Here is a 20,149-nt window from a genome sequence, read left to right as displayed (position 1 = left end):
GTCTTTGAGCCGGTCTCGGAGGTTTTGCTGCCATCGATCCTTCACTCGGTGATGACTTTGGCCCCTTCGACCCGCTCTTCGAGACCCTTATCTGGTTCGGATGTGGATCGAGTGATACAGAAGTTAATGGAGAACTCGGCCCTTTCCAAATTGATCGAAGTTTCGTCCCAGCTGGTTTCGAAACTCGAAGCCCTCCCTGGGTCATCTACTGCTCCTCCTCCGAGACCTGTTGAGTCTTCGGAGCCGAGAGTCGAAGTTCCGATGATGGTAGAACCATCGATACCAAAGCCTACAGCCGTGCTTTCGGTACCGTTGACCTCGACGCCCTCAGAACGGATCGAGGGGTCCCGGAGCCGACCATCGTTCCTTGGTTCCGGGGCGGACAGTCGAACAGAGATGTTGCTACCGGCTCTCCCCTTAGGAGCCTCGGCTCAGATTAGTTCGGCACCGTCCTCTGGGTCGGAGCCCGGACCCCCGGTCTCGAGGATTGTTGCTGGGTACCGGTGCCTTCGACGCCATGAGGAAGGTCTTGTCGAAACAGACACATATCTCATCGGATTCTTCTTCTCCTCCCCCTAAGGGTCCACTTTCGACTTCTGTATTCTCGGCTCCTACGAAGCATCGAGACCCAATGCCTCGGTTGCCCCCAGAGGGTGCTCCCGGTTCCTCGGACGCTTCTCCAGAAGCCCCATCTGAAGAAGTACCAAGGAAAAGACTGTGCAAGAGGAGGCACATAGATTCCCCACATGAATCTCTTACATCAGATACAGATTTAGATGAAGCAGAAGGGTCCCCCTCGGAGGATGTCTCCTTTGCGGACATCCTGAAGATCCTAAAACAGAGTGGAGATTGGCAGCCACTTAACCCTTCTGTGGATGAATCAGTATTGCTGAAGGCATTCGGGGCTCTACCTTCTACCTCCTGGGTGACCCCTCCCTTTGACGAACTTATGGACCTGATAGCTCGTAGGGCTTGGGAGACACCTGACACGGTGGAACCAGTTCCTTGCAGGCCATATAAGTTTATAACAGCCCCCCAGGACAAGAGTTTTCTTACCAAGCGTGTTCCAGTGGATACTATGGTGGTGGCGGCGGCAGCCACTAAGAAGGACATGTCAGAGTCCTCTTCCACTGTCCATCCTCCTAATAAGGATTCTAGGACGATGGACAGATATGGGAAGCGCGTTTTCAGTTCTGCGACTTTTTCCATGCGATCGCTGAACTACTTGATGCATTTTACACGTTTACAGAGGGATCTCCTCAAGGAACTCGGAGATACTGTCCAGGGTCGTACAGATGCTCATTATACCGAGAAAGTGACAGCACAACTTAATACCCTTAACTCTGTAGTCAACTCCTCCATGAGGCTCATTTCATATGCGGCTGAAGGTGCGAGTAGAGCGGCAGCTTCAGTGATTGCTCTTAGGAGACAATCCTGGCTGCGGCTGTGCTCCTTTGCGGAATCCTTCAAGTCTTCTTTTACTAACGTCCCGTTTGATGGTGCCTCTCTTTTTGGCCCCAAAGTAAAGGAGACCCTCACTAGGTGTGAGCAAGAAGGGAAGACCCTATCTGCTGTAGGAGTCCATTTTTCCGCCCCTTCCAGACCATACCCCAAAGGGCAAAGAGGCGGAAAGATGTGGTTCCATAAGACACAGGGTTCCTTTCAGTCCACACAGAGTGATAATGCCCCTTCCAGAGGCAGAGGAGGGGGAAGGAATGGAAGACGCCGTCCAAACGGCAGAGGGGGTCCGCAAAACCAGGGCGACAGAGATACTTTCTCTGGCAAGCCTTTCCAGCACTCCTGAGAGGAGGCCCGACTGTCCTGCTCTGGAGGCAGTTGGGGGACTCTTAACTTTGTACCCGCTGGCCTGGCGAAATTTAACCTCAGATGCGTGGGTACAAACTATAATTACCAGAGGTTACGACATAAAATTCATAAACGTTCCCCCTACCACCAAAAGATTCCCAGACGTTCCACCCAATCTGCGGGATCAGGCAGCCTTAGAGATCCAGAAGCTGCTCAGGAAAAGAGCCATCCAAGCAGTGCAGGCAGACCAAATAGGATCCGGAACTTACTCAAGGTTCTTTTTAGTTCCAAAGAAGACAAGGGACTGGAGACCAATTCTGCATCTCAGCAAACTAAACACCTTCGTTGTGAAGGAGAAGTTTTGGATGGTCACGCTACAGTCAGTCCTCCCTTTTCTGCAGGAAGGAGACTGGATGTGCTCTATAGATCTCAAGGACGCGTACTACCATATAAAAATGGCCAGACCGTCCAGGAGATTCCTGCGCTTCTGGCTAGGAGCCAGTCATTTTCAGTTTCGGGCTCTGCCGTTTGGCCTCACCTCAGCCCCCAGGGTATTCACCAAGTGTATGGCAGTAGTAGTGTCTCACTTGAGACAACAAGGATTCTGGGTGTTTCCGTATCTAGACGACTGGCTCCTCTCCGCCACCACCGAGTATCATCTGCTCCAAGCAAGAGATTACACAATCAGTCTTTGTTCCCGTCTTGGCGTTACAATCAATTTAGAAAAATCTACCTTGTCACCATCACAGCGTATCTCATTTATAGGGGTAGAACTGGACACTACCTTGGTCACGGTCAGACTTCCACCAGAAAGGGTTTCAAAACTAAGGGAGCAAATTGCAGTACTCCTTCAAAAGACAAAATCTACAGCAGAACAGGTTTTGAGAGTCCTGGGATTAATGTCAGCTGCACTGGTTGCAGTGGTCCTATTAGCACCTGCCGTTGTCACACGAAATTCTAATCACATCCTGCTGCAAGCAGGATCTACGATGGTGGATGCTATCTCAAGACTTGACACAAGGTCGACCTTTTACCCTGCCAACCCCGATAGCGACAATAACCACGGACGCCTCCCTGATCGGGTGGGGGGGTTTGTTCCAGGGAAAGATGGTCCAAGGTCAATGGTCCAGAACAGAATGCAAACTGCACATCAATGTCCTAGAGCTAAGAGCGGTGTTTCTAGCGTTGCAACACTTTCACGGCGTCTTACCTCAAGGAACAGTGGTAGTCCAGACAGACAACATGTCAGTGGTCTGATACATCAACAAACAGGGAGGAACAAGATCTTATCCACTATGCAGAGAGGCCCTCAGAATCTGGCAATGGGCTGTCTCCACCGGACGCTTTCTGATAGCAACGCACATTCCCGGGACGTCCAACGTAATTGCGGACAGGTTGAACAGAGCCATCCTGTTACCTCATGAGTGGTCTCTGAAATCTCAAGTGGCGGAAGCGATATTCCGCAAGTGGGGCCAGCCTTGCTGCGACCTTTTTGCATCGCCGATGAATGCCAAATGCAGAAGCTACTTTGCCCTTCTCCCTCCACCAAGGAGTGTCCCCAGAGATTCACTGGTTCACGATTGGCCCCCGGGTCTCCTTTATGCTTTTCCACCCATTCCGTTAATCCCCAGGTTTCTACAGAAAGCCAAAGGTCTGGAAAGGACCATAATTCTAATAGCCCCATTCTGGCCTCGACAGATCTGGTTCCCCTTTCTTCAGGCCCATCAAATCAAGGAGCCATGGATTCTGGACCCAGTTCCAGACCTTTTGACCCATACGTCAGGAGCCCCTCATCCATCCCTGCAGGCCCTAAAATTGACAGCTTGGCTGCTCCCCTTCCCATCCTAGCCAGGTCAAGCATTTTGTCCCCTGCTGTTAAACGTATAATTGTTTCCTCTCTTAAACCATCCACTACAAAGACTTACCGGAGCAAGTGGACACGTTTTTCTTATTGGGCATTACAACAAGGATTAGATCCAACAGAAGCACCGGTGCACAAAATTTTGGAGTTTCTGTCTAAGATCTTTGAAGAAGGAGCATCATCGTCCACATTATAGTCCAACTGGCGGCCATATCGAACTTTCATGTGGGTGACAAAAATTCTTCCATCATGTCCCACAGACTTTGCAAGGCGTTTTTGGAAGGCACTTTTCACCTCCGCCCTTCCATTCATAACCCAGTTGCTCCTTGGAATCTTAATTTAATTTTATCCCAGTTAATGTTACCCCCTTTTGAACCAGCCTTCACAGCCTCTCTTAAGTTCGTGTCATGGAAAACATTATTCTTGGTGGCTATAACCTCTGCTCGTAGAATTTCGGAATTACACGCGCTATCTGTTTGACCAACCTACTTGATTTTCCACTCGGCTAGAGTGACATTGCGCACCAATCCGTCTTTTCTCCCAAAAGTTTGTTCACTTTCAAATATTAACCAATCCATCGAACTTCCCACCTTTTTCAAAGATCACACTAACAAGTTGGAATATATGCTGCATAAGTTAGACGTCCACACACAACTCAGGTTTTATTTGCAAAGGACAAAAGATGACAGAAAATCAGACCAGCTATTTATATCCTTTGCTGACCAAAGAAAAGGTATGGCGGTTACCAAAGTTATCTTGTCTAAATGGCTAACAGATTGTATTAAATTTATCTATTCACAGATGAAACAACAATTACCTTTTCAACCCAAGGCTTATTCTACCAGGGCTATGGCCACATCCCTAGCCCATGCAGCCCGTTTGCCGTTGGATACTATTTGTGCGGCAGCAACCTAGGCGAAGCCTCATACCTTCATTCTCCATTATAAGTTGGACAAGAACTCCAAAGATAGGGCCTCTTTTGGTTCCACGGTCCTCAGGAACGTTCTCCCATGAGCCACCCAGGGTAAAGGAGCTAGGGACGCTACCCATGCGTAAGAACAAACGGCGAGATTGAACAATTTCACATAAAGAAGTTATGTTCTTACCATAACGTTCCATGTGAATTGTTCATCTTGCCTTTGTTCTTACTACCCACCCTCCATCCCCCGGCCTATGTTTTTTTTTCGGAGAACGGGATGATTTGGATTCCAGTTCAGCTTGTGTTCAACACCTTCTGTTAGTCTCTGGCTGCTTCTGTTGTCAGGGTACTCTTTTCATTATCTAGCTGTTTTTTGGGCATTGCTGCCCCTTACCTTTAAATTACTGCTAGCGCCTGGGGCGCATTGTTATCTTCTGGTGTTAGCAAACTAGATCTGAGGGTTAGCACTAGGGGATGGTGGGATAGGACTGTGCCTCGAGCTTTCTCAAGATGCAGAGCTGTAGAAGTGGCCGTCTCGGAGCCGAGGATTGGCTCTGAACCCATGCGTAAGAACAAAGGCGAGATGAACAATTCACATGGAACGTTATGGTAAGAACATAACTTCTTTTTACATCTGCTAGAAGAATTTCAGAACTTCAGCCATTATCTTCTAAACCTCCCATACTTGATTTTCCACAAGGTTAGGGTCAGCTTACATATTAATGTTTCATTCCTACCTAAGGTGGTGTCAGAATCCAACATTAACCAAGCCATTAACCTGATAGTATTCTTCCCAAACTTTGCAAAAAAAAAGGATAATATATGCTGCACTTATTGGATGTTCATAGGCAGTTATGTTTCTACCTCTGCACAACAAAAGAAATTAGAAAGACAGACCAGCTATTTGTTTCCTTTGCGCATAACAAGTTGGGCGAATCAGTTAGAAAGTTAACTGTAGCCAGATGGTTGACTGATTGCATTTCATTTGTCTACAGCAAATTGAATCTCCCTTTACCTAAACCACTAAAGGCTCATTCAGCTAGGTCTATGGCTACTTCCACTATATTCCAGGCTAGAGCATATGTGCAGCTGCAACTTGGTCAAGTCCTCATACCTTTATCGCTCATTACAAACTAGATCTGGTCTTGAGGGGAAGAGCAGCCTTTGGCTCAGCTGTACTCAGAAATATCCTTCCTTAGAGTCCACCCAGGAATTCAGGTAGCTGGTGTCATATGTTGAGGAATGAATGAAAATTGACATCAGATAAAGAAGTTATGTACTTAACATAATGTTCCATTCTTCCTCAACTCTCCACCTTCCATCCCCTTTCATTTCTCACAAATGACTTCTGGAGGAATGAGACCTTTAAGGAAACCATATGTCCTTTGTGCTGAATTTCAGTTATAGCAATTATTTTATAGTTTCTCTCTATCTCAAGCTGTAAATATGATCTGAGCGAAGTTAGGCATAGCGCATTGTGGGTAGGAAAGGAGCTTGAGAGTTTGTTGGTGGCCACTGACTGGTGTAACGGCCGAGTCTGATCACAACCCATATGTGGAGGAAGAATGAAAATGGACAGAAGAATGAAAATGGACAACCCAGATGGAACTTTATGGTAAGTACATAACTTCTTTTTAATTCCAATCCTGCCTTTCTGATAAGGATGGGAAGATTGTTGGTAAGCATGGGGGGAAAAGTGTATGCTTCTGCAACTTTGATTTTCAGAATTTTGAATTTTCAGGCTGATATGTTTGTTTTGATTGATTATGAAAGTGTTAGTAATGTTTTGGCTGCAGTTTGTTCTTGTGAAAGTTGCATCTCATTGTTTACAGTTTGTATGCGACTCAATTGATACTTCCTCCAGAGCTATAACCACTGGCACTGTTTTGAATAGATTTGCATGGCTGTGTTCTCAGAACCTCCCAGATAATGTTAAAAATGAGATCTTAAATTCTCCTTTGGGTAGAGATTTATTTTTTGGTCCCTCTGCTTCCAGAGGTGATTGGAAAGAATGATTAAAGGGGTAGTTTGATGCCAATAAGTTTTTTCAGCCCTCCTTTTCCAAATTTTCTAAGGTATTCTGTAACCCCTCATCCAATTTTGGAGAAAAACAAAATAAACCGTTTCAACAAACTGCAGGCAAATAAGCATTTAAGAAGAAATGGCAAGAGGGCTCCAAAAAGAGTTCTGGACTCTCCCAAAACTAAGACCATCCAACAAGTCAGAATGACTATTTAAGGGACCCCCACCACCAGCAGCCCTGCTTCCCTTTCAGAAGGTCTGAATCTCCACTTTTCTCTTTGGTAACAGATAGTTCAAGACAAATGGGTTCTGAAGATTAATCAAGGTTACAGGTGGTAGTGGGAGGAAATTCCTCCTTTCCAGAGGGTAATCCCTCATCAACCAGAACTGACTCACTTATTTCCACCTGTCCTTCACATGCTGTCCCAGGGTGTGATAGAACCAGTTCCTTCTTTCTCAGTGGAGTCTGTATTTTATTCAAGAATGTTTTAATGCCAAAAAAAAAAAAGAAAATGCATGGAGACCAGTTCTGGATAATTTTCTGCCGTACCCTTTGGACTGTCCTTTGCCAGCCAGGCAGTGTCCACTCTTCAACCTAGTGTGAGACCTGAACTTAACAGTGCTTAAAGATGCTTAACAAAAACTTGTTAAGCACCTTGTTTTGACATCAGAAAGGTGCTTAACAAGCTTATCTTTTTCCTGATATCAGAGTGTAATCTTGGCACTCCACGCAGTACAAATTTTGTATACATTACTAGAATAGCAAATTCCCAAGAGGACCAGAGGTGTCTCTACGATTAAAATAAGGCAGACTCTACATGATCTCATGCAGCAACCAGAGTTCTATAGATTGCTGGTATGAGACCAGCATTGCCCTTCCTAGGGATATGAATAAAATCTAGATAGGAAACGAGGTGAATAATAAAGCTGAAAAGGCTTTTAATTAATATGTTGAAAGAACAACAGTTTGCTGATATGCCTAAGAAGAAAAAAGCTTCCCGTCTATTATTTTAACTTGCATTGTACTAAGTGGAACTAACCAAAGTCATAGCTCTCAACCTTCCATCTCCAGAATGTGGAACACTACCTCTCTTAAAGTGGAACCTTTACTAACAACTTCAGCTAGGAAGCTCATAGAATGGTAACAATGTTTGTTTGTTTTTTTCTTATCAAAAGCGCTTGTGATGAATTAATATGATTCAGTTCTATTTACTATTTTAAGACCTCAAATGAGGAATGTTCGTAATGAGATGCACTTGAAAGGCATAAGTAAAGCAGCAATCAGTGTGGTTCATAATATTATCAAAAGTTACAAATTACAGTCAGTGAGTCAAGCTAGTTTGATTATTTGCATCAGTTAAGTAGGACTTAAATCCTGTGTCACAAGTATACTGAGTAAATGAGTTGGATCCATTCTGAATTAGACCGTTTTGTAACAGGTAGGTGGTGTTATTTTGATAATAATGCTTAAAGTAATATAAAACAAATGTAATAGCTTTAGGGTTTGTTTGATAAAGTGTGCAGTGTAAATATTAAAAAAAAAAAATACAGACTGCCTATTGGCATCCCTCCCACCAAAATAAATAAGTAACATTATGGCTTCCCAGTAACTCTGAACTAGATAAAGCAAATAATAAATAAATTCAAGGCAGGATGTGTTTATGCCTATATATTGTATAACTTGGACAGAGGTGAGATGACAGCTTCATCAGTCACTGCTACCACATCATTTTAAATGGACTCTTCTAATTCCTGATGTTATGTTGTCCTATCTCGCCTTCATTCTTACTTGGACTTGGACGAATACACAGCTGGAAGTCTCAAACTTGGCTCATGGCAGATAGGTATCCCATGATGCAGTGGTGCAACTCTCCAGATCTCGTTTGCCTCTTTACGAGGTTGGATGTGCTCTTCTTCGCCGTGGCTAAGTTTTTGTCTTTTTTCACTTAGCTTAAAATTTTAGGATTCTTACATTTGTAGTGTTTTTCTGGGATTAGATAGTTAGATTTAGCGTTTAGCTTACTTTATCTCTTTCTGCTGTTGGTTGCTGTTTTGGCCGTCATTTTTTTGCAGGTCTTATTGTATCCCATAGTTTATTTTAGTGGTGTGTTGTTTAGTTCTCTTGCAATTAGTTAGTTGGTCATTTAGCTCGTTTAAATTAGAGAGATAATTGCCCATTTTAGTTAGAGGGCTGGTAGTATTAGTGTCTGCTTGTGTGTTCTTCCTTGGTATCTAGGCCCGTTTAAGTTAGAGGTCCTAGTGCTTGCCTTTTTGTCAGAGTTAGTTTTCTAATTTATCTTAGACTTAGATGTGTACAGTGTTTATTAGATTAGTGTGTATTATATATCAGTGTTCTGAGTTAGGTGCCTTTGTAATCCTTTTGGGAACTTTCTTCCATCATGTCGAAAGATTCTGGGGAGAAAGAGCATAAGCCTTCGGACTTTAAAAAAATGTCAGAAATGTACACAGAAAATGTCAAGTTACAGGCAGACATATCATTTGCGTATACTGATCTAGGGGCTATTCATTTACAGGAGGATTGTACTTTCTGCCACTCCTTTAGTGCACGTGTGTTACAAGGAGAGGAGAAACAAATTGATTCTCAAGGGACTCTTAAAGCCAAATTTTGAGGAAGCTGTGCAGACTGCTTCTTCTTCATCCTCTTCTTCTTCAAAGAAGGACAAACCATCCAAAGGGCCATCACCTGTCTCTTCAGCTCAGACTGAACCTTCATAAAAATTGTCAAAACTTTCTAAACCATCTGCCTCCTCGGCTCCACAGCCCTCGGAACCGACGAAGGTCATCATTATTGACAAGCCTGGTTCTTCGGCTCCAAGGTCTTCAAAGCTGCAATATACCGTGTCTTGGAGCCAGTCCATTGACATTCCACCAGTCTCCCCTACTTTGAGACCTCCCATTTTGGAGAGATCTGGTTCTCCTCTGTCCTCCAGGTACACTAGGAGCCTATCTGATGATGATGTGGAGCAGGTGGTGCGCAGACTCCTGAATTCGCTGGTGCTAGCCAAATTGTTCTCTGCTCCGACCCATCAGGTCTTGGAGCCTCCCAAGACTTATACATCCACTGTTGTTCTTCCTCCGAGCCAAGCTGGATCCTCAGAGCCGGAGTGCCTGGTACTACTTACTGTAGAACCGTCGGTTCTGGGACCCCCTTCGGAGATTACAGGACCGACATCTGCTCCGACTCTCTCAGCACCATCCGGATTGTCTGGAAGCAGGGGTTCTCTGGTCAGCCCCGGGGGGGATGCTCGGGCCGGAACTACAACTGTTCTGAATCTACCCCTTGGTGCGTCAGCTCAGGTGAGCTTGGCTCCCGCATCAGCCTCGGAGCCGATCTCCCTGGAGCTGGGGGTGTCCTCCATCTCCTCTGAGCCGGGGACATCCTCGGAACCGATGGGATCTGCTTTTAGGCTGATGAGTGTGCTGTCCCCCTCTACAGCTCTACATAGAGATACCGGCATTCATCTCCCTACAAGGCACCGGCTACTGTCTCAGCTCCACCTCATCCACACGACAGCAGAGATACAGAGCCTCAGGATCCCCCATTGGGTGAACACCTCTCTTCCGAGACCTCCCCAGAATACCCTTCTGAGGAGCCCGCTCGGAATAGAACTTGCAAGAGGAAGCATATAAACTGCCCTGATGAGTCCGTCACCTCAGATACTGACCTCGAGGAGTCAGAAGGGTCCCATGGTCGTCCTCTGATGATATATAATTTGCAGAAATCCTAAAGCAGAGAGGCAGCTGGAAAACCATCACCCCTTCTGATGAGGAGTTGGTGTACCTGAAGGCCTTTGGATCTCAGCCTTCAGCCTCCTGGGTGTCTCCACCTTTCGATGGACTTGGTCATTCAAAAGGCATGGGAGTCACCTGAAAATATGGAGCCAGTCCCTCAGAGGCCAAACAGGTTTTTGTCAGCCCCTAATGGAAAGGATTTTCTCACAAAGGGTGTACCTGTAGATGCTATTATGGTGGTGGCAGCCACCAAGAAGGAACTTTCTGAGACATCCTCATTTGTTCATCCTCCGAACAAAGATTCTCGAACTACGGACAGATACGGGAAGCATGTCTTTTCATCAGCGACTTTTACACTCCGATCGCTTAACTACCTCACTCACTTTACAAGGCTACAAAGAGATCTCCTGAAAGAGCTGGGAGATACTCTACAGGGTTCATTAGCTGCGGGGGTGAATGAGAAAATCTCCTCCCAGTTCTCCACCTTAAATTCTGTCGTCAGCTCCTCCATGAGACCGATATCTTATGTAGCGGATGGAGCAAGCAGGGCAACGGGTTCAGGAGTTTCCTTGAGGAGACAATCCTGGATGCGCTTGTGCAGTTTTGCAGAACCCTTTAAGTCTACCTTTACTAACACCCCCTTTGATGTTTTTTCACTCTTTGGACCCAAAGTAAAAGACACACTCACCAGATGCGAGCTGGAAGAGGTACTGCCATTGGAGTACGTTTTTCTGTACCTTCAAGACCTTACCCTAACGGTCAGAAGAGTGGGAAAATGTGGTTCAAAATATCCCAGGGAGCTTTCCAAGATGCACAAGGTGAATCCTTCCCCAGGGGCAGAGGGGACGTAACAATTGTAGATGTCCTAGAGGCAGAGGGGGTCTGTAAAACCAGGGTGACTGTGATTCCTTTCGTGGATGTTCCTATCAGCGCTTCTGAAAAGGACGCCCAGCTGCTCTACTCTGGAGGCAGTCGGGGGACGTTTATCTTTGTACCCAGAAGCCTGGAAAACTATCACAAGAGACGTGGGTACGAAGCATAATATCCAGAGGATGTTCCATTCCCTTTTGCCACCCTGTCCCACAAGTCAGAACAATCCCGGATGTTCCACCCATTCTAAGGGAGCAAGCAACTATAAAAATCTGAAAGTTGCTGGACAAAAGAGTCATCCAAGAAGTCCCCGCAGACCAAACAGGATTTGGAACTTACTCAAGATTCTTTTTGGTGCCAAAAAGAATAAGGGGACTGGAGACCCATATTGGATCTCAGCAAGTTAAACGAATGTGTCAAAAAGTCTAAGTTCTGAATGGTGACACTGCAATCAATACTTCCGTACTTGGGGAAAGATGATGGGATGTGCTCAATAGACCTCCAGGATGCATACTACCACATAAAAATGGACAGAGCATCGAGGAGTCATGCTTCTGGTTGGGAGCCAATCATTATCAGTTCTGAGCTCTGCCCTTTTGTCACACTACAGCCCCCAGAGTGTTCCCCAAATGCATGGCAGTAGTCACTGCTCACTTGAGACATCTGGGATTCTAAGTGTTTCCGTATGTGGACTGGTTCCTAACTGCCACCACCAAGCATCTACTCCAGCAAGCCAGGGATGTGACTTTGGAAATTTCTGCTCAGTTAGATATAACAGTCAACGTACAAAAATCTGCCTTGTTGCCCTGTCAGCATGTTACCTTCATAGGCACAAACCTTGACACTGTTTCCATGATGGCACATCTTCCAGCCGACAGAAATTCAGTCCTCAGGCAGCAAATACTTCATCTTCTTCCCAAGAACAAAGTAAAGGCAAAGGTAGTTCTGAAACTCCTAGGGACAATGGCTTCAACCATAACAATAGTTCCTCTCACCAGAATGCACATGAGAATCCTTCAATGGCTCCTTTTCTCCCAGTTGTCACTTCAAGAACTTCCGATGTCCCACCTGATCAGAATAACAGAGTCATGCAAAAAAGACCTGCGGTTGTGGATCCAGTCCAACCATGTGACCATCGGGAGACCCTTTACTCCATGACAACCTGTTGCTACAGTGACCACTGACGCTTCCCAGATTGGGGGGGGGGGCATTATCTGGGAAGGATGGTCCAAGGTATATGGCAGGAACATGAGGCCCACTTACATATCAGTGTTCTAGAGATGAGAGCAGTGCTTCTGGCATTGCAAGCACTCCATGACTCTCTTCCACTAGGGACGATTGCTATACAGTCAGACAATATGTCGGTGGATTGGTACATAAACAAGGAGGGACCAAATCATACCCACTTTGTCGTGAGGCCCTGAGAGTTTGGCAATGGGCAGTTTTTGCCCAGCGCTTTCTATTAGCAGTGCACATCCTGGAGAAATCCAACGTGATAGCCGGCAAGCTCAGCAGGGCAATATTGATGCCTCACGAGTGGTCTCTGAACCAGAACATAGTGAGAGACCTTCTGGAAATGGGGTCAGCCTTGCTGCGATCTTTTTGCCAGTCCCATGAATGCCAAGTGCAGCAGCTACCTTGCCCTAATTCCCCCGCTGAGGGAGACACCGAGAGACTCACTTGTTCACGATTGGCCCTCCGGACTTCTTTATCCCTTTTCTCCATTTCCCCTCCTACCCAAAGTCATCTAGAAAGCAAAATCCTTGGGAAGCAGGATGATTCTCATTGCCCCACATTGGTCTCATCAGATTTGGTTTCCCTTCCTTTGGTCTCATCTTCAGGAGAAGCCTTGGATTCTGGACCCGGTTTCAGACCTGCTGACACTTCTAGAAGACTATATACTAGCAAGTGGAAAAGATTTTCTCACTGAGCTAAAATAGAAACATTGACACCTTTTCTGTGTCTATTCAATCCATTCTAGAATTTCTGGTGGAACTCTTTCAGCAAGGTGCTGCTGCAGCAACTAAGAGTCCAGCTGGCTGCAATTTCAAAATTTCCACATTGGTGACCATTCTCCTAAGTTAATGTCACACATGTTGTGTAAAGCATTTTTAAAAGGCGCTTCCTTATTGAGACCTTTTAAGGAACCACTTCCTGCTTGGGATTTAAATTTTGTCCTATCTCAACGTACATTGCCACTGTTTGAGCCTTCTTCATATTGTGACCTCAAATTTCTTTCCTGGAAGATCATTTTACTAGTACCAGTAGCATCTGCCAGAAGGGTCTTAGAGTTGCAAGAACTGTCAGTTAGACCTCCATATCTGATCTTTCACAGGGACAGGATATTGTTACGAACCAATCCATCCTTTGTGCCTAAGGTTTGCAGTCGAGCCAATATCAATCAATCCATTGATTCCCAGTGTTCTTTCCCAATCATAGCAACAAGGCAGAGTGTAGACTCCATCAGTTGGACGTGCATAGACAGCTCAGATTCTATTTGCATAGAACTAAAGATTTCAGGAAATCTGACCAATTATTCATTTCCTTCTCTGAGGCAAAAAAGGGTATGCCAGTTTCTAAAGTTACTTTTTCTAATTGGCTCTCAAATTGTGTCCCCTTTATCTATACATCCAGTAATAGAGAATTACCATTCAGAATTAGGGGTCATTCAACTAGAGCACTAGCTACATCATCTGCTTTTCAGGCCAGAATATCTATGGACAGTACTTGTGCTGCAGCTACGTGGGCCAATCTTCATACGTTTATCACTCATTACAAAGTGGATTTGGCCTCCAGGGACAGGGCCTCTTTTGGTTCCACTGTGCTCAAAGGTGTACTCTCATGAGCCACCTGGGGAAAAGGTACTAGGGACGTTGTCCCATCCAAGTAAGAATGAAGGCGAGATAGGACAACATAACATAAATAAGTTATGTACTCATCATAAAGTTCCATGTTTGTTGTCCATCTTGCCATTCATTCTTATGACCCCTCCCTCCTTCCCTCGTCTGAGGACACCTAGCAGACCTGGTGGTTATCTTTCCTCTTTACATGAGCTCCTTGACTCAGTTTGTTTCTCCTTGATATGGGGTCTTGTGTATTTATATTACTCGTTAGTAAGTTAGCAGCAAACAACATCTGGAGAGTTGTACCACTGCATCATGGGATACCTACCTGCCATGAGAAAAGTTTGAGACTTCCAGCTGTGTATTCGGCCGAGTTGGAGCTGAGGATCGGCTCCCAACCAATCCAAGTAAGAAAGAATGGCGAGATGGGCAACGAACATGGAACGTTATGGTGAGTGCATAACTTCTTTTTTTTTTTTGTTTCCTTAATCCTCCATATAGTTCATGGAACTTGCGTGACTGTGCTCTGAAAGAGTTAAGATTGTTATGCACTTTTTCCTGGCATCAGAAAAGTGCACAACAAACTTGGTTATGCACCTTTTAGAGTCGATGCTCTGGTCTGATATGGCAGCATGTACAGCAGCTACAGCATAGCATTGAAAGTGTTTGACAGCCTTGAAAAGCTGTAATACACACAGAGAGAAGTTTATAACAGATTGTAACTTCCTAGTTGCAAGGTCCGTACGACTGTTCCTTTCCCTGTCTCTGGGGATCTTCCATAATATTCCTTCCTCCCTCTGACTTAACATCTTAGCTTTCTCTCTAATTTTTGTCCTGGACTGTAGTGAATCTCCTTCTCCTTTCTCTTTGCTACCTCTGACTTTCTTGGTAACCTGCAGCTACTACTCCTGTTCCTTCGTTCTTTTAACTTTCAATAAGCTATCCTCCCTGCCTGACCCCCTCCCCCCTCTGCTGTTCTTTCTTCACTAATGACTACTTTGCCATTGTAGCTCGAGGCTTGGGACTAACTCTGCTTCATTTGCCCTTGCTACGCTTGGGCTCAATTTGCTCCCCTACCCACCCCTATATAATTTCCATTATCCTTATCCCTAGACACACCCCTTCCTGTTCTGTCAGCAAATCACTGTACTCCCCTCCTCACTCTCACTATTTTCACCTGTATCGCTTATAGATCCCAGTTCTCTTTATACTCTCCAACTTCCCCCTACTGACTAACCTAAACCCTACATTGTAATCTTTTTTATATACTACTAATTAACCCAACTGCTGCTGACTTCTCTTAACTCCCAAAATGACCGTCTCACCTTTTATCATTTTCTGTCTGCCTCCTTTATTTCTCCTCTCAAGTTTGACTGCCTTCCATCCTTATTTAACACCAGTGTTCAATAGCCATACAAATTCTCGGGGTTATGTCTTCTCTTCTCTGCAACAATCCATAGATATTACCTCATCTATTCTCCCCCTAGATACTCCTCTTCCAAGGATCAAAATATCTCCTTCCATCATTATACATACTAAATACAAAGTCAAATACCTCTGTTGCTATCTGCACAAACTAAAGTCTCCCTTTCTTCCTGTCTACCTCCTCCTATCAGGATATATTCATCCCAGTCCTGGACCTCTCGCACCCTCCCTCCCCAAAATATCTGTCCCTCCAAACCAACATATTCCCATCATACCCAAAAACCACATCTCATTTTTCTCAATGAATATCAGAAGTATACTCAAAAAACAAGTGATTTCCATGCCTGGGTTGCTAACCATACCCCTGATGTCATTGCCCTGACCGAAACCTGGCTGAAACCTTCTATCCCAGATAGAGACATTCTTTCCCAAAGGTAGAATATATTTTGCCTTGATCACCCCCCCCAAAAAAAAAGTGGGAGGTGTTGCTCTTATCTACTCTAACCATCTAATCTTCACTCATCTTAATGAACCCATCCCATATTTCTGTCCTGCCAAAATCATGGCAGATAATTTTAAATAACTTTAAACTAAACAACTTCACTACTATCACTGTAGTAGCCATTTATATTCCTCCAGGGGAGAATACTCCTCTGTTAGAAAACTTACTTTCTTATCTTACAGAGCACTACTCAAATGAAATAATCCTCCTTGGTGATGTAAGTATAAATCGGCTACCTCTAAATGACCATAACTCTTAACTCTCACATTAATTTATATGGCTTTACACAACTTATATCAGAACTTATACACTTTAACAACTCTCAAATTCCTAGTACTCAGATTGACTGGATACTAGTCTCGGACTCTACCATATATCACAACCCTGAAACCTTGTCCAACTCCCTTAATGATCACTCGCCTATAAAAGTTACTAGATTCACCCCTCACTTCACCAGACCTCATAGATACATTACCTGTCGAAAACTATCCAACTTCTCCCCTGAAACATTTAACACCCTTCTCTCCAGAATTAACTAGAGCCACCTTGAAGAACTTACTCTAGATGAAGCAGTCCGATCTTTTTACACTGTCTTTCTTGATATATTAAACTCCCTTGCACCTCTTTGTATTGTTAGAATAAAATCCAAAATATCTCCATGGCTCACTAAAACACCACGCTCCCTAATGAGAAATAGGGACAGGCTGCGGAAAACTTGGATAAAGTATAAACTCCCTTCTGACTGGCAAAATTATAGAGAACTTAGAAACCTCACAGAAAAACAAATTGCTAAGTATAAAAAGGAATTATATTTCAACCCTCCTACAGCTCTAAGATCTAATCCCCAAAAATTCTGGAATTCAGTCAACCAAATATTGCACCCTGGTTAACCCTTCCTCCCCCAATCCCTACCCAAGTAACACACTTGAAGAGACTGCCACTATCTTTAATACTTTGTTTACAGAAACTGTTACTAAGATGGACAAAACAGATCCCCTCTTAGCTAAAGACTCCAATCACTCTGTCCTACCTTCAAGTCCCGACTTCTTTAAACCCTTTTCTTTCCAACCTGTATCCACTACATATATTAAATCCTTACTCTCCAAAGTTAAAACTATGCTCCACTTCTGCTGATAATATTGCTTCCTTCTTTCTCCAGCTAGCTGCGGATACTCTTAGCTTTCCTGTATTTATCCTCATTAACTGCTCTTTTACTGAGTCTAAAGTTCCATCTATCTAGAAAGAATTCTACTCACTACCTATCCACAAAGGAGGAAACTCACATGAAACCTCTAACTTTACACCTATAGCCATCCTGTCTCCCCTCTCAAAAATACTTGAAAAATGCATACACAAGCAGACACTTCAATATTTGCTACAAGAAAATCTGCTTACTCCTACTCAGCAATGGATTCCGCCCAAAACACAGTACAACCCCTGCACTGATCTGCTTTGCTAACACTATATCCCTTGCTTGTGATAGCAACATACGTGTCTCCTGCCTATTCTTAGACCTTTCTAAAGCCTTCGATACTGTTTCACACTCTCTACTTCTGACTAAACTAGCTAATCTTAATTTCTCCTCTGATACTGTCACCTGGTTTTCCAGCTATCTCACTGACCAATCACAATCAGTGAAGTGGCTGTCTGCACTATCCCCTTCTCTCCCTATAACAATGGGTGTACCCCAAGGGCTCCATCCTTGGTCCACTGCTATTTAATAGTTTTACAAATCTACTCTATACTTCTTGCCCCCAGTCGTTCTGTTGTACAATATGCAGATGACTCCACAGTAATTACTATCTCTTGACTCTCCCTCTGATCTCATCTCTGAGACTTGCACTGCTTTCACATCAGTAGAATCCTGGCTTACCACCAACCAAGTTATCCTAAACCGTAAAAAAAAACTTCTTCTCTTTACCCATCTCAAATCTACTTTTGCTGTAATGTCTGTCAAAACTCCAGTAGAAGCTAAAACCAGTACCAAACACTTACGTGTCACAGTAGTTGATCAGTTTAAATTTGACTTGCACATTAATAACTGCATCAGGAAGACCCATCAAAAATTAGACCTCCTTTTTAGAAATAGAAAGTTTTTCACCAACAAATCTGAAGTAACCCCATCTCATACCTATCTATTACCCAGTCTTCTCTGTGTCTCTCAAATACTCAAAAACCTCAATACCACACTCCTAGCAAAACTTAACTCAACTTATAACAAGATAGCTAGATTCTCTGCCCAAGATACTTCGAGAACTCATCAATGTGTCTCACTTAAACTGGCTGGAACTACCCAATCTGCTGCTTCTCTCTCACTTCCAGGTTATACTTTTTGTATTATATCAACCTTTCTACTGCCCTAGCCTATCCTCCTATATATCTCACTATTCCTCCACTCGATCTCTGCACAGCTCTGAACAAGACTTACTATTTATCTACAAACCTAGGACTAAAATGGGTAGTAACCTTTATAGCTATCATCCTACCATTGCCTGGAACAAGCTTCCACAACAAATCGGAGAAATAACTCAACCCAAAAAATTCAAATCAGCTGCAAAGGAATACTTAAAAACACTCTGCTGCCTCTGCACACATCCCCCATAAACTGTCCTTACCCACATAATCTGCCCCTTAGTTGACCACTGTCCCTTACTTTGGCTTTCAGTCTGCTCAGCTTTTCCTGTCCCCTTAGCTTATCTCCTACAAACCTCCCCTCAATCAGCTCTAGTAATTAACTGTTTATATTGAACTAACAGTCTATTTACTACAAGTATAATAATTTCTTACATTACCTGCATTACAAATGATTACCTATAAATATTTGTAACTTGTACAAGGTTGTTAATACCAACAAATATTGTAATTATCTCTGTAATTGCTTTTTTGTGTTTGTACCTTTCTGCGGAGCTTTTCTCCCCTCTGAAAAAGGGCTATTTGCAGCTCAGTCAGACTACTCTCAGTCAACAAATGTAAAACAAATAAATAAAGCTGATGCTTGTCAGAGGTACACTGCTTCTAGCTTTATTCTGTGTAGCAGTGCTGAACATCTTACAGATTTTCAGTGATACCTAACACTTCTGTTCTTATACTTTTTTTCTCTGTGTAACTTGTAGTACAGTAGGGCAACAAAAGTTCAATATACCACAAAGCATTATAATCCAATTTCCCTGATCACTGCCATCTAGTTGAGTGATCTCCAAGTGGATGTCAGGATTCACCTTTTGAACTTTGCTCCACTCATTTCTTGAGACAAATTTACTGTCATCCACTTCTCAAGCATGCAAGCTAGATATGATTAGAGACTTGATCATATTCCTCATTGTGGAGCACATTTTGTCAAAATGAATGCATGTTGAATTGGCTAGAGGGTGTTGTTTTTACCTGGAGTTTTACTGAGATGGAAATGTCAATAATTATGTTGCATTTAGTTCTCTGTTTGTTTCTAAGCAGAATGGATTTATAATATAAATACATTGCTACCTGATATGCATAACAGAAAAAAATGTAACCAGGGTTTTGAAAGTGTAGAGTGCTTGTAGTATTCCTTTCAGAGCAAAATGGTTGTAACACAGAATCATTGCAGATTCTTATCTGTTTCTTTGTTTTTCTTTCAGCTTCAAAATGAATTTCTTCAGAATGGAAGTAAAAACTTCCGTTTTGTTCCAGTTTTGTTTCCTGGAGCCAAGGATGTAAGATTTTTTTTCTTTTACAGTATGCTTGTATGTACGTGGTTGGAGTTTGTCTTGCAGAAGACTGAATAACAAAATTCTGAATCCAAGACGGAAATTAAATCTCCTGAACATTAGAGCACATCATGAAATAGATACGTTAATCACCACCCTGTCCTGGAGAGTTTCTTTCCCTTTGACATAATAAGCAAATCCAAATTCACAGCACCCTGGGGTATATTTTACTGAGAGTATTTTCTGCATGTTGTCTTAAGGATTTTTTGGTTGATTTTTCTGTTGTATTTCTGTGGTGCGAACAAGTTCTTAGACAAATGTTGGCCATGGGGAGTAGGGTACTGGCCAGCAATCCCCCATATTTAAAAAACATCTGATATAAGGATCATTATTGCCTTATCATGGTTTACCTTGCAGGCAGTATTTGTAAGTGTTTATAAGAGTGTGTAGAAAAGGTAGTACCTT

The 20,149-nt window shown here is 43.6% G+C and overlaps 1 protein-coding gene across 2 annotated transcripts in view; it reads left to right on the top strand.

Annotated features, from left to right (window-relative positions):
* The window catches only part of LOC122802461 (E3 ubiquitin ligase TRAF3IP2-like), a 1,503,042-nt gene that overhangs the window by 1,372,119 nt on the left and 110,774 nt on the right, over nt 1-20,149 (top strand). For both annotated transcript variants that reach the window (XM_044072084.1, XM_044072083.1), the window contains exon 9: nt 19,616-19,690. In XM_044072084.1, the coding sequence (XP_043928019.1) occupies nt 19,616-19,690 (75 nt within the window). The remainder of the gene's footprint in view (nt 1-19,615; nt 19,691-20,149) is intronic.

The sequence above is a fragment of the Protopterus annectens genome, chromosome 5.part0, assembly GCF_019279795.1.
Source record: "Protopterus annectens isolate FY-2018-M chromosome 5.part0, PAN1.0, whole genome shotgun sequence".
In the NCBI taxonomy this organism is placed as follows: domain Eukaryota; kingdom Metazoa; phylum Chordata; order Ceratodontiformes; family Protopteridae; genus Protopterus; species Protopterus annectens.
The sequence above is the reverse complement of the archived record's forward strand: the minus strand, read 5'-3'. Positions and strand labels throughout refer to the sequence as shown.